We start from the raw sequence: 16,005 nt of genomic DNA, 5'->3' as shown, positions 1-16,005 counted from the left end.
GGACCTGAACAGACACTTCTCCAAAGAAGAAATTCAGATGGACAACAGGCACGTGAAAAGATGCTCCACATCGCTAATCATCAGAGAAATGCAAATTAAAACCACAATGAGATATCACCTCACACCAGTTACGATGGCCAACATCCAAAAGTCAAACAACAACAAATGTTGGCGAGGATGTGCAGAAAGGCGAAAACCCTCCTACACTGCTGGTGGGAATGTAAACTAGTTCAACCATTGTGGAAAGCATATGGAGGCTCCTTTAAAAACTCAAAGTAAAAATACCATTTGACCCAGGAATTCCACTCCTAGGAATTTACCCTAGGATTGCAACAGCTCCGCTTGAGAAAGACATATGCACTACTACGTTTATCACAGCACTATTTACAACAGCCAAGAAATGGAAGCAACGTCAGTGTCCATCAGTAGATGAATGGATAAAGAAGATGTGGTACATATACACAATGGAGTACCTCAGCCATGAGAAGAAAACAAAGTGTACCATCTGCAACGACATGGATGGAGCGAGAGGGTATTACACTCAGTGAAATAAGTCAGATGGAGAAAGACAAGTACCAAATGATTTCACTCATCTGTGGAGTATAAGAACAAAGTGAAAACGGAAGGAACAAAACAGCGGCAGACTCACAGAACTCAAGAATGGACTAACAATTATCAAAAGGAAAGGGACTGGGAAGGATGGGAGGGAATTGAGGGATAAGAGGGAAAGAAAACGGGGCATTATGATTAGCACACATAATGTAGCAGGGGGTAGGACACGGGAAATGTAGTATATACAGAGAAAACAAGTATTGATTCTTTAGCATCTTAGTACGCTGACGGACTGTGACTGTAATGGGGCATATGGGGGGATATGATAATAGGGGGAGTCTACTAATCATAATATTGTTCATGTAATTGTACATTAATGATATCAAAATAAATTAAAAACAATTTTTTATGTGGAAGGACAACCTTAAGAAGTGATGCAGGTCAGGCTCTGTGAGAGAATACGGAGAAGAATGCTAATAGAGAGGTGAGATTAGTTATAGGATTAATCAAGTAAGAATACATATGAAAGGATAAGATGGAATGAGGTTTGTCACTGCCAGAAGTTAAGTTTCATATATAAAAAGAGAGAAAACAAAAGTAGACTCAAGTATTGGACTGTACTTAGGAGCATTGGTGTGATCGCATCATTTTTGTGTAGATAGATACACAGACTTTTATACAGCAGGTGAGAAAATGAGCATATGTATATATACATATATGTAATTCCTACCTCTGTTTACTGTGAGGAGATGCGAGCAGCAACATATATGTTAACGCAATGAACACTTAGCACCCACGACTTAGCTTCTACAGATCATTTAACACTAGTAGTAACTGGGTTTCAAAAAAATGGCTGATTCCAGAGCTGGAGTAGGGAAATCTGTTCATTTGGTAGATAAAAAATAAAAGCCATTTAACTTTAATAAGGACATTAAGTATGGCCGATTGCAGCAGTTGAAGAAATATGTACACAGAAAATAAACTTCTTTAAAAGTATTAGTCTTTTGGCAAGAAAAAATTACAGAGTTGAGAGCATTGGAGATGATGTAAGTTAAAAAAAATGGCACTGGAAACAGTGGTGATCATAATATAACTGTAGAATATTGTGCATATAATCAATGCTACTCAATTATTCATTCATAAGTAACTGAATGGCAGATTCTGTCATACATATTTTTACCACAGTAAGAAAATAAAAACAAAAATGACTCATTTTTCCTGGTCCATGATGAGGTGATAGATTAATACTGCTGCTCAGTAGTTGCTTAGGCTGAGTCAACGTCAACTCTTTAGTGACTAAAAAACAACCTGCATATAACAACTACGTAAGTAAATATTTTCAAGGAAGTTGAGAAAACACTACTTCAGTACAACATGAGTGGAATCTACTAAAATGTTAACTTTGCATGGAAACAGTACATGTGAAACAGAAAAAGACTGAGGAAGAAAGATTTACAAAGCTTGTGCAATAAGGTATGTGTATACCATATAGTCATTCACTGACTGTATTATTAATTAGCAAATACTCTGTGGAAAGAATCTGACCTTATCACGTGTATTCAATCAGTAGAGTCCACAGTGAATTTCACTTACTTGTATGGGTGTAACCATCTTTAATTTCATGAATTTTTGTTGGAAATAAAATCTGTCTGAGTCTCTTGACTCGCCTTACCACAGAACAATTCAGTACTTTACAGCAATAAAATTTTACTGGTCTTTGTAACACAGGCTCTAGAGTGAATTTTTTTTTTTTAACAAAAAAGATTATCAACCACTCGTAACAAATAATGAAAGATTTAGAAATTTGGCTTTTGCTGCAGCCTTGATGTTTCTCAGTGAATTCATCCTTTACTCTACAAGGCAAACAATACTTATGTGAGAAGTACTGCAGTTAAGTATATTGAGATGCCAATTAACACTATCTGATTCAAGTAATGTCAAGATGTATATACACTGTCAAAACGAAGACAAAAAATTGAGATATCCATTTCTGCACAAATTTACAGCAGACGTATTTCCCACATTCAAACGACAGCTCAAGTAGCAATTTTCAGGCTTTAATTAAATACAAAAGAAATATCCATATTTTAAAATGAATTTAGCTGTGCAACTGAGGAACTTTGACGTAGCTTAAATTTGAAGTGATTGATCTGCAATGTAAAGACATGGTAAAGATCAAATACTCAAAGAGAATTTGAAGAGAATTCTTTAAGTGCCTGTCATGCAAAGCTCATGGAATAAAAACCAGTAGTACTTCCTCAAGTAAAGATCACATAAAAAATGCAACAAATCTGATGGCAAGGAACAGAAACTTTTGAACCACTCCCAAAATATTATCCTCCACCTGAAAAATTTCCGTTGTCATCAGCAGACCCATATGATATGAAATTGTACTCTATTATAATTTCCATAGTTTGAATTTCAATAAAAAACTGGTGTAATTTATTTTCTCTCATCATATAAGTATCTACATAATATCCTTGACTTTGCCTCTTGTCCCACAAAATCTAAAATATGTACATTTTGGCTTCTAAAAGCACAAACCTTTCACTTTTTATGCTAAAGAATATTTCTGGAGAAACCTGAACAGAGGTGAAACGCAAATGTGTTCAGTCAATAAGGTGACAAACATGTCAATGTTCATTTTCTGGTTTAGGATGATATTAAGTCGATGCTTATACTTCAATTAGATGATGTTTAAGTGTTATACAGAATAATGCTTTGTTTGCAGGAAATACATATTACTGATTTGGGGCAATGAGAGGATACAAACCAATGAATTATTCTAAGGGTTAAGGAAGTTCTTTGGACTGTACTTCCTATTTTTCTATAATTGTGTGATTTGTGATTAACACAGTATCAGTAATACATAAATGGTTTGCAGAATATGAGGTTTAAGGGATCACAAATGTCCTATCACAGCAGGAACACTGGATATGTCCAAAAAAAAAAAAAAAAAGAACCGGAACCATATGTGAAGTAACAGGGGAGAAAACCACAAAAACATTACAACAAATAGGTAAAAAATGTTGTTATATCAACTTAATTAAAAAAAAAAAAAAACCGTAGAATAGGGGAGGCAAAATTTTATGCAAAATGGACTTAATACCAATAGCATTTTCTCAAGTATAAAAAATTTCAAAAGCATAAATGAAGCATAAGTACATACGAGAAAAACACCAAAAAAGCAAACATTCACATGTGAAGCAGTTAGTCTTTTGACTGACAATGTTGAGTAGCCTCTCCCAGAAGAGAAAAACACATACAAAAATCCATCATAAGATTTCAGAATTCAAGCACTTTAAAAAAGACTTCCACACTGATGGACAGTGACTGTAAAGGGGTATGTGGGGGGAATATGGTGATGGGGGGAATCTAGTAAACACAATGTTCCTCATATAATTGTAGATGAATGATACCAAAAAAAAAAAAAAAAAAGGTTCCCAAACAGAAAGGAAATTATGGCTTCAGACTTCCCACTTCCCAAGGAACTGTAATGGAACAAATTTTCAATCTTCAACTCTATGCACAACACAAAGAAACCATACTACTACAAGTGAGGGTTTAACTGTATTCAGAAAAACTATTAAAAAAAAAATCTGCTTCCCATGTACCCATTTTTTGGAGGGTGTGCCTTCACCAAGAAGAGGACTGACTCAAGAAATACCTAAGACAAAAGAGCACCAGAGAATTCACCACAGGGAAGTTATATAAATTAGTCTCAGAGCAGTTAACTGTATCAAAGAGAACAACCAGAAAGGAACAACAGGAGGAAATACCATGAAAACATGATATAACACATGCTAGCTATGCTATTTTAAGAAACTATTAGAAGGGATGTGGGAAATTTAGTAAAAAATTCACAGAAAAACAAGCTAATCAAAGTGGAGGGAATTTTAAAATCTAGTATAAATAGGTCTAACTAACATAGGATACTAAAACATACAGTCTTTCTTTTTTCAATGTTGAGAACATATTTTAAGCCCAATATTTTCATACTATTTGCACAATGTTGACAGTGTGAATTAATACATATTTAAGCAAACTTTCTGAGATGACCAGAAGGATGTGAGAGGATGTAACAAATAATTTCCATCTACATTATACTAAATCAGCATTTAGTAATATCTAAATGGCATAAAAAATAATGGTATGAACAAACACTACTTAGAGAAAATTTGGTATAGGCAATAAGTAAAGGCTACACGTTGAAAATGGTTCTCTCTTTAAAAAGAAATGGAGGGTGAGGATGGGTGAGGTAGAATATTATTTTCTTCAATTATAGCCTCTGAAGAATCCTAGATTTTTAATACATGCATTAGTTAATTAAAATTCTTTTCTTAAATTACATGCTCCTAAGTATTATTTATCTATCTGTAGAAAATTTCGCATTATCAATGTTTATGGCTCACATGGTGATCCTTGTAACAGACTAGTATGAAAAATACCTCATGGGAAGTAATCTATTTTTAACCTACTTCTCAGTATTTAGGGGGTGGGAGTGGGAATCTAGGCAATTTTCTTACCTGGAGGCATAAGTTTCATAAGTACTCTTGCTCCATCTCTAAGAGGTAGCACATTCAGATTGCTACCTAAGTCTGCAACTTGCCAAAGGAAAGAGATATATCTGGGATGCAGTGACATTATCTGGAATATAGAATACAAAAAAATTTACTTATAAACTATGTCATAAAGTTCTTATTCAAAATTAATCTCTTCACTGTCCCTAAATGAATTTCCTATTTCTTCAGCACTTCTTTTGCGTTTGCCATTTTTAATTCCTGAAATTATCTGCATTCCCCACCTTTTTACTTTTATAAATCCACTGATCTTTAAGTTGCAAATTTAGCAATTTATTAATCTTTCTAAGCTAATTAGGTTAATTTCTTTGTGACAAGTGTTCTGATTTTGTAAACAAACTATGGACCTTCCAAGCCCTCAGAGGCTATCTATGCAGAAGGCACTTCACCCCTTCAGGGTTAACTATTGCTGACTAGATTGCTAAGACAGTTACTGACAAGACGCAAATCACCCTGACATGAAGTGGCTGGTGTTGCTGTACCTGTAACAATTCATAAGGGAGAAAGGGGAACAGAGTATGAGAAAAGCATAAGTTGTTTTTTAGATATGAGAAAGACAGCAGATCACCTTTACAAACATTTCCAGAGAAATGACTGATGGTACAGTAGTATTTTCTACATGTGCATGTTTAATAGTACTTTTCGTTCCACTGTAATAGATTATTTCTATGCAAACAGTATAATAACTATAGGGTAATTGCATTTTGAATTTCAAAAATTAACAAATTCATCAAAAGTTAATAGTTAAGAGTAATTTTATTTGATATTTGCCCATCTATAAAGTTACAAAGTCCTCAGAAAAAGTATTCTTTACATATAGTTGTGTTCCCAAAGAAGAGCAATGCCTTATATATATAGCAGCTACTTACTACCCCAGGCAAACAACTTTCCACTTCTGGACTGGGGCCATCACTGTAGTGATTATAATGGTTTCTAGGAGATCCAGTAGAAGAATCAGAAGAACTATCAGGGCTTGAAGGCATGTTGGAACTCACTTGTGTAAGTTTGGCTGTAATTACCTAGAAATCATAGTATAAAATAGTAGCAAAAACAAGAGAAAGTATTTTCAACAAAGTATGGCAATGATACGTAGATTCAAAAAGACTTTAAAAATTCATGCTTTAACTTTAGAAATATATTTTTTAAAAACCCTACCCAAGATAAGCAATTAGAAGTTTATTTTCTATAATACACTACTGTCACAATAACCTACGTTATACAGGATAATAACCCAAACACCTAACAAAGAAGACTGCACACAATAGATACTGAAGAAACATTCAGTAAATACATGAGAAGTTTCAACTGTTTAACTTTTGGGGAAATATTTGAAAATTATATGTACTTACTGATTTATCTTTTAAGTGTAACTGTCCCATTAGCTTTCTGTCATCTTCAGAATCTATAAGCTCACCACCCACAAAGAGTTCAATATTTGTGTGGGCCACATTTGCTTTAGTATGATTGAGAATGCATCGCCGTACTGAACCAACTGTATCGTTTGTATGGGACCGTATGTCCAAGTCATCAACCTGTCCGCCATGGTTTGGAAATTGAACTATAAGAAAAAGGTCTTTACCATGGAATGCTCTGGAAAAAAATTTAAGTAAGGGGAAAAAAACAATCATATTCAGCAGAGTGCCCAGAACATAAAGCTGGGAATTCAGTATTTTCACATTAAGTAAGAGGAAGATAAATACCAAACAAACAATTTTTCTTCTAAGGTACAAAAGTTTAATTCACTAACAACATTTTAAATGTGGAAAGAGCTTCAGCTTGAGAGTTTGGACAGAACTGTGAAAATGCATGATTTTACTAAAAATTTAATGTAAAAAATCTGGTAACAAAATTCATCCTGAAATATTTTTCTTCTTCTCTCAAAGGTGGAAAATAAAAATCACATTCAAGAAGCAATTTTACATTTATAAATAATCACAATTTTAAAAATGTGATGGTTACCTTTTCTATAAACTTCTCCCAAACTAGAGATGCCATTTAAATTGTTACTACTGAGTTTATTTACTTACGTCTTTGTTATATATGTAATTCAGAATTTGTATATAATTTTATGGTTATGTATATATGTACGGTTAAAAATACTTGTTTTATCTACAGAATAAGCAGCTTTTAGGAATTAAGTGTTAAAAGTGTAAATGGGTAAGGAACGTTAAAAACACATCAACTACAAAATACCAGCACCGCATGTAATGGTGGTAACAGAATGGAACTACAAAAGATAGAAGTAGAAAGCTGTTCTTAGTGAGAATGAATGCCTCACAAAAATAAAGTTCAAAACTTTCTACTTTCAAAAAAAAAAAGGTTTAGGGTATTATGCTCAGTGAAATAAGTCAGGTGGAGAAGACAAGTATCAAATGATTTCACTCATATGTGGAGTATAAGAACAAAGAAAAAAACTGAACAAAACAGCAGCAGACTCACAGAATCCAAGAATGGACTAACAGTTACCAAAGGGAAAGGGACTGGGGAGGATGGGTGTGAAGGGAAGGACAAGGGGGCAATGGGGGAGGGAAAAAAGGGGACACTATAATTAGCTTGCTCAATGTGGTGGGTGGCAGGGGGTTCGCACAGGGAGGACTGCACAACACAGAGAAGACCAGTAGTGATTCTACAGCATCTTACTATGCTGATGGACAGTGACTGCAAAGGGGTATAGGGGGGTGATTTGGTGACAGGGGGACTCTGGTAAACACAATGTTCCTCACGTAGCTGTAGATTAATGATACCAAAATTTAAAAAAAATAAGGGGAGTCTAGTAACCATAATGTTGTTCAAGTAATTGTACATTAACAATATCTGAAATGTCTGAAAAAAAAAAAAGGTCGTGTAACAATTTCAAATAAGGAGAAAAAAACCACAATCATATTCAGCACATTGCTGAGAACAATGTTTTCAAGTAAATTTTTAAAAGGCAGGACAACAAAATCCAGAAATGAAAAATTTCTTTAATATCCTTTTAACCCATGTATCATACATGGGGTTAAACTGGCAAAGAAAATAACAGCTGTTAAGTTTACTCTACTAGATAAGTTTCTTACAAACCTTGACATAGGTAGAATTGTTCTTTTCTCATGATAATCACTGTCACATTCATTTATGTATTCCCTTAACACAGTTAATACTCGAACCATTCGAATGGCTTCCTGCGTTGCAAAATTAATTGTGTCTTCATTGCCACCCAAAGCACACAATGTGTCATACGAAGCTTTCAAACGATTAAAGCAAGACTGAATGAAGTCTTCATGGATAACTAGCTATAAATTATAAATGATTTTCCAAATAGCTCAGACTGCTTTGAAATTTAAACATAAAGAATTATATTAGTCCAATTAAAGACAATAAATCTCAACTTTTTGGTAACACTCAATCATATCATATTTGACAATAAAACACAAAAAAGAAGCTCGTAATAAGAAAATAAGCAAGCATATACCAATTGAAGTAAAAACTTCAGGACTAAATGTCAAATTCAGTCAATTTTTGATAATGTTATATTCAAAATAATCCTTACATCCTAATGAATGATTACCAAAGAACAATCAACTGAGTTACCATTTTGTAGGGGGCAGGTGTGGATTAAATACCTAAATACCTATTTTGAACAAGATTAATTTCTAGTTTAAAAATTAACCCTAAGTTTAAAAAGATTCTACTAAACACAAAATTAATTTCAATTTAGTTGTATAAAAGTTTTTATGCATTTCAAATCTTACCTGATTGACCTGTAATCTGGGCCCAAGTTTTGTATACATCTCTTTAAGGAGATCTATAGCTCTGCTGGCAACGTCGTCATTACTCTGAATCACAACCTAGAACCCAGAATTATAGTAATATTAGCATTCAAGTTGTATCTTGTTTTGGCACATAAGCTCTCATTCACTCACTATTTTTAATACAGTATTAGGCAATTTAACTTCGATAAAGTAAAACCATAACATAAATTTACGTAAACTTGAAAATTAAGGATTAATATATAACCAAATTTCAAGTTTTGCCACAGAGCAGTTTGCTTAAAAATGAAAAGAACAAAATGCACTTTAACCAATGTTATTTAACTCTGCAATTTGGTGGGTCAACTGAGATTTTCAAGGAGAAATTCAAACAAGGTAAAGCATTTACACAGAAAAACCATTTAACAAAAGGGCGATGCTGTCAAACACAGTTTCTGCACATTTATCAATTTGTCCAATTAAATCATTGGGTTTTAAACTATGTTTGGAATCCTAAGTCTTTAAGAATATTTCAGGGCTGACCCTTTAAAAGATTTAAGGAGGGAAAACAAAGCAGCTAGTGGGGACTGAGCAGAGAAAAAGCAGGCTTTAATTTCTTTATCAGCTAGCTTTATATCATTTTTTTTATTCACGGTGGTTAACTGTTTAAAAATGTCTGAACACCACTGATTCTGGTGAAACACCGTATCAAACATTTAGTCCATCTACAATTTGCAAACAAAAAATCCACTATGAAAATAAATATACGATGAAATACAACAATGTAATACGTTTGATTTTTAAAGGATGGCAGCAGGATTTACTTATCAAAATAGAAATGTTAGCCTTAAACAGAATATAGAATTTCACTCCCCAGTTCTTAAAATATATCATAAATTAAACAGTGTCAGTAAAACTATTAATAACTCCTTACAAATAATAGCCCTCTCTTCTGTCCATCAGTCATTTTGGCATCAAATGTACCATGGCCTCATAAAAAGTGGAAAAAATGACTTCCGAGGGGAGGATGAAAGACGTAAGTTACAACTATCAGTGCACTTGTATATATCTCAAAAGATTATAAATAAGTACAAAAGAAACATCAAGGCAGGTGGTAAAAAAAGAGTGAGAAAAAAAACACAAGAGCCACTAGCAAAAATAGGTGACACAGGATGCTGAAGATGAACAAATACTCCCCCTTGGTTCCTAGGACAAGTACAAGAGCAGAATAAATAAATATAACCTAATCGTTAAATTATGACTCTTTAGCTATTTTTTTTTAAAAAAACAACTCAGGCACAATGTTTGCAAACAAGAGTTCCTCCTTCTCACTTACCTTCCAAAGGTAGTCTAATCCTATCAATTCCAAATCATCCATCATGTAGGCTCTTCTTTTTGCTACTAGTTTCCCCTCTTGACAATTAACAGCTTTAAAGATTCGTTCAAAACATTTTATTCCATTTTCAGTTAACAGCGAAGGATTAAGCTGAAGCACACTACTTTCAAAGAAGTCCTTATTACTATCAGGATCTAAGTCTGGTTTATCCCCCATTAACTTGGAATACCACTTAAAACAAGCTTCACGGTCACAAAGGTAAACTGCATTCTCTGCTAAGCATTTCCATATTTGTTTTGCTTGAGGAGCACAGAGGCACAGTTGGCCATCTTTCAATAAAAATCTTGGAAAAATTTCAGAAATCAGTAATTAGTTTTATAAAATTTTATCCTCAAACACAATTTCTATATGCCTGAAATAATACATCTGTCACAACTACATTTTAATTACAGCTAAAAAGGTATTCTTTAAAAAGAACTTATTTCTTGGACACTTATGGTAGTAAAATAAGCACCAATATTCATTCATTTACTAACAAGCATGTATTATGGGAAAACTGCACCGTGCTAGCAATTCTGTTACTTACCCTAAGTATTTCTCTTTTCCCTTGCTCTCAAGAAGTTTAGCTTTTGAAACCAGATACTCGTTTTAAAGCTCCCTTCTTACATGGTGGCTTCACTGGAAAATGAGGTATTACCTTAAGTGACCGTCAGGGATAACTGAATGTTGTTAAAAAACCACGCTGCTTACAAAATTTAAACTTCTGAAGATATAACCTCAGTACCTGGCCACAATAAACAAAATAACCTACATAAAATTTTAGCTTTTTTCTATGTCAGAAGTCATTAGCATGTTTATCAATAATCAAACTGTTCTAGTCTGGGGATTTCTGGTTGTGTGATTATCAGTTCTGTCCACTAAAAAAAAAAGTGTACAGAAATTGAAGACTCCTCTTCAATTAATCCCTTCCCTCAGTTAGATTCTAGGTTCCCGGAGCACTTCTCCACCTCCTCTATTTCTGTGAAAGATAGTAAGAGGAAACAGAAGCTAATTTAATTGGACTAATGATTTTTCATTGAATTTAATTCTTAGTTATCAGAATGTTAATACTTCTTATCCAACAGTGTGTTGATCATTTAATGCTAATGGGTTACACTCCTTCTGGGTCACAGTTGTATGTCTCTAATATCTCTGTATTTCTAGGTCTGAGTATGAAAAAGCCTTTTAGCTTTTAATCCTACCCAATCCCTCCTATGTTCAATTATGAATTAGGAAGATGAGACCCAGAATAATAAAATGCAGTAGTTTCAAATTAAGCTCTAAAATAAGTTTGAAAAAGCACTGTGTCACAGAAAAGAACAGATTTTAAAGTGAGACACACAGTATGGGTAGTCTAGTTCAATTACATGCTGGTTGTGTGACTTCAAAGAAGTTACTTTCCCAAACTGAATCATCAGTTTTCTTATTTCAAACTGGAATGTCACCTGCCTCACAGGGTTGCTATGAGGATAAGGTGATTTGTAAAAAACCAATTATACAGTACACATAAGTTCTTAGTTCTTTTTCCCTTTGATGAATTGCAGTTCTAGGTATTTATAAGGCAGGAACTATAAAAGGTCTTCTGATTCTAAACTTTAATAAAGTAATCCCTCAACAAGGTTTCTATTGCAATAAAAACCTAAGAGATACAGCACACACTCATCAAAAATAATGATCGACTACAGGAGAGTCTCAATATGTGGAGGCAAGTCCTTTTTTCCAGATGGTTTAAAAAAAGGGCAGTTTAAATAAACATCATAGAACTTGGTAAGATAATTTTTCTCAAGTGGAAATGATGTAAAACACCTGTATCTGAAAAGATCAGATCAACCCTTTGAGCAGATTATAAGATTCTTTAAAGCAACTATGGACTTAAAAAGTTTTCATGTATAAATCTAAATATTTCCCATCAATGAATACACGGTTCATTGATAGAATATACAATGTACATAATTTAAAGAGAAAATTCCCAAGAATTAACCTAAATAATAAATAACTAGATTTCATGAAAAATTTTGTGTCCTGGAAATTTTGCTTATAATACTTATGATTCATCTATTCTTTTCTGCTATGATAGGTAGCTGCATTTCTAAGGAACTTCTATATATCCATATCCACATCCATGTTGTTAAAGCTAGACATTACTGGACAAATTCAGCCCAAGACTACATTTAGCTTTGGCTTAAAAGATAGGCAAAATTTCTGTATTCCCCTCAAGTAATTAAAACTATTTAGTAATGATCACACAGGAAATGTTACATTACTTTTTGTCAATGGTTCTTATGTGTAAAACATTCAGCTGCAGGGTGTAATGTCCATCAAACAAAAGACTAAATTCTAGAGAATATTAACACAGTACTCCTTTTATGTCCCTTAAAGATAACATTAATTGTTTAGAACCAACCTAAGGAAGTTAAGCCGTTCTTGGACTTCTTGAACATGACTGTATTGACTTCCAAATCTCACAGTCTGTGGATCACAGTTCTCATGTTCTTCAAAATAACAAAAACAATGGATTATACACATGTATATACACATCACTGCTGACTTTATCCAAAGTAAGTAAAGGCAATGAGCATTTATCATTAATAGGCAGCCTGTAACAGTGGTATTTATATATACCCAATTTACCAACAACCAACACTTTTCACATAATCTGGAGGAAAATATGATCTGCTCAATGTGCGATCACAAATAACTTCAGCATAATCCCCCTTCTATTCTTCACATTCACTGAAGCAATTTTTAAGTACAGTTTAGAGTTTTTTCTCATTTTTCTTTCTTCTACTAAACCCTGTTATTGCAAGGAAAAAATTTTTTAGTATAGAAAATAACATTAAGTACTTTCACAGATAATTTAGGGTGACAGGAGTTCAAATGCATTTGATAAAGTTGTTGTACAATTACCAGATGAGTTTCTGTTAACAGTCTCAAATATTCAAAAAACCTACACACCCATAATGATTATAAATTATTGGTAACGAGGCTTACCCAAGGCTGGAAATCCTTTATTTTTATAATATAAAATGAGCAAGTCCTTTGAACTTACTCTGTTAAAATTATATGCTGAGTGAAAAAATTCTCAGTTGTGTGTTACTGGAAAAGGAAAAGTCAAAAGAACGTAGCTCTAAAAGTACTATGTGTAGTATTTTTGTCTGGATGCCATCTCAGTTTACAACACAGGAGTCTGTCTTAAAAAAATTCTCATTTGGTTGTTTATGTCAATATTAAGGAAAATAAAAGTCACAGAAGAATTAAATAAAGCTGGGTATCTGGAAAACACCAAATTGTTTATGGCGGCAGAGAAGACACAAGGCCTCCAACAAGGGCTGTGAACCACTAAAGAACCAAAAACATTTATTTCAAAAATTTGAAGTTTTGGAGAATTTGGAAATTATCTTCAGCAAAAGGTACTGATATTTCTGAGTTACATATCTTTTAACATTATGTATGTCAGTACTGATATCAAGGAATTCTACTTTTGTGAGCTTCTTTTAGAATTGGTAAAGGCAACCCAAGTCTTCAAAAATGACATTTTTCGTCTCAGAAAAACTTCAACTAGACATAAAATCTTGATTACTTGAAAGACGGACTACACAGAACATTTGGTTATGTGTTCGGATTGGTAAACAAAGGTACATGCATTATGACCGTTTCCTATTTCCACATGTATGAACACCTATTGGCAGCCCTAAAATCATATTGCTTATTTCCTTAAAGTTATCAATTACACCAAAACACACGCTCCCAAAATTGCAGGAAGTGACTTTCTACTACTTAAAAGTTTTGTCTTTTCTTCCAGAACACTGATTTTGAAGCACCTACTAAACTTTGGACTACCACTTTACCTGCTATTTTACCCCTTTAAAACCTTTTATCTAAAAACTATCTCTGTCTGCTTACTTAAGCAGGATTGGGGGTGCTGAGAAAGGAAGAGCATGACGTAACATTCTTTTCTGATATAATTTCAGAGTTATACACAAGGCACAAACATAACACAAGGAACTATTCTTTAGCCAGGTATACCAATTATTTACATTTTGCCGATTTGTTTTATCAGTACATTTATATTCGTTTACATCAATTTTGTCAATATAACTATGTTGACAATAAACTGAAAACATGACACTCTATTCCTCACAACTAGGTTTATTTCCTAATAACAAGGACATAACCATACTATGTTTGATTTTAAACATGTCTGATCCACTGCTTATATTCAGGTTTCATTAACTATCCCAATAATGTTCTTAGGCTTTCCCTTCACTCAGTCTATAATCAATCAAATCTAAGTTCACACACACTGAATGTAACTGTCCTCTTAAACCTAGAATTTTAATTTATCTGTTTGTTTCTTACCTTGATTATTTTAAAAAGTAAAGCTCTTTGTCAAAGGCCACTCAGTTTGGGTTTCCTTCATATTATCTCTAGTTCTATTCAGGTTATGGACCTTTCATAAAATAATACCATTAACTCCCTTACACTGTTATATGCTACCGGTCTGTCCCCATACTTAAAATGTTAATTTAGATCACTCAAGATGTTCCCAACAAGTTTCTCCACTAAAGAGTTCTTACTCTTCCCTTTGTAATTAATAATTTGTCGGAAGATGCGCTGGTACTATGTCCATACTCTGGTACTCATCAAACTTTCACTGAAAAGTTTTATAATCCATTATTTTTCCTACATTATTAGTTGACACTTTCCTCAGCTTATCTACTCATATAACGATTGACTTGAGGACTTATAAACTGGAAAGGTTATAATCCACAGCATCACTATTTTGATGATAAATTGTCATAGATTTGGCTGGTGAGATATGACACCTATTATCCTTTGGACATGCTTATATATTGTCTAAATAAATTTTACTTTCTTACCCAAAATGTCCAAGTCTCATCGTAAAACCTGCCTGAGATAGGCCTGAATATAATTCACTTTCCCAAAGAGCTATTAACTCAATAAAATGAATACTAGTTATAAATATCTTTTAAATTATAAGAACCCACAATATTTAAAAATACTTTACAGTTGCCATGTAGAAATGAAATAGGTCTACTAAGTGAATTAGCGTTAAGTCAATGTAAAGATATTTATGTATTCTGATACTGCACTGTTGTTGAATAACACATATAAAGAATTCTTTTTATGTTGGTGAACGGTCCTGAAAATAATCAAATGTCATAATGAAAAGAACGGGAAGGATAATGGGAACTGGCAGTCCTTACAAAACACAAGTTAAAATAATTACTATGTCCTATAAAGCTTTTTCAGGAATCAGAGAAAATGGCAACTAACACTTTGAGAAGAAATAAACTAAATTGTATTATAGTTTATTGGTGCACCATTTAAGGAAGTTTTAAAAATGATTCAGGATGTAAAATTGTGGTTAGTGAACGAATTCACTAAGGACTCAACAGAATTTGGTTTTGCCACATGTAAAACTCAAGAGGAATTTTATTCAGCTGCTCTAAGATAACATGAAAACAGTTGTTTTGCTGCCAGTGGGCAAATAATTTTTCCAAAAATCAAAGATGACAGTAGAAATGGAATATAATCATGGCAAATGCATAATACTGATTAAATAAAACTGAGGAAAACATCAGTGAACTGGAAGAATCTTACTTTATCTTGAAGAGATTTATGCAACATGCTTCTTACAGAGATGCAATCACCATAATTTGTGTCACTGTTAGTTCTATGTCACAGAATAAATTTAATGTTACAAGTTTTAGTTGGGAGAATTAACTTTATCCCTACATTGAAAAAC

General features: G+C 33.3%; 1 protein-coding gene across 1 annotated transcript in view; it reads right to left on the bottom strand.

The window, feature by feature from the left end:
* Positions 1-16,005, bottom strand: part of LOC130682207 (probable ubiquitin carboxyl-terminal hydrolase FAF-X) — a 138,747-nt gene that overhangs the window by 99,011 nt on the left and 23,731 nt on the right. The window contains exons 5-11 of the mRNA XM_057496336.1: positions 12,640-12,727; positions 10,197-10,539; positions 8,864-8,959; positions 8,193-8,404; positions 6,482-6,722; positions 6,002-6,151; positions 5,079-5,199 (exon numbers count right to left, since the gene is read on the bottom strand). Of these exons, the coding sequence (XP_057352319.1) occupies positions 5,079-5,199; positions 6,002-6,151; positions 6,482-6,722; positions 8,193-8,404; positions 8,864-8,959; positions 10,197-10,539; positions 12,640-12,727 (1,251 nt within the window). The remainder of the gene's footprint in view (positions 1-5,078; positions 5,200-6,001; positions 6,152-6,481; positions 6,723-8,192; positions 8,405-8,863; positions 8,960-10,196; positions 10,540-12,639; positions 12,728-16,005) is intronic.

This window comes from Manis pentadactyla, chromosome Y, assembly GCF_030020395.1.
Source record: "Manis pentadactyla isolate mManPen7 chromosome Y, mManPen7.hap1, whole genome shotgun sequence".
In the NCBI taxonomy this organism is placed as follows: Eukaryota; Metazoa; Chordata; class Mammalia; order Pholidota; family Manidae; genus Manis; species Manis pentadactyla.
This window is presented reverse-complemented; position numbering and strand designations above follow the sequence as displayed.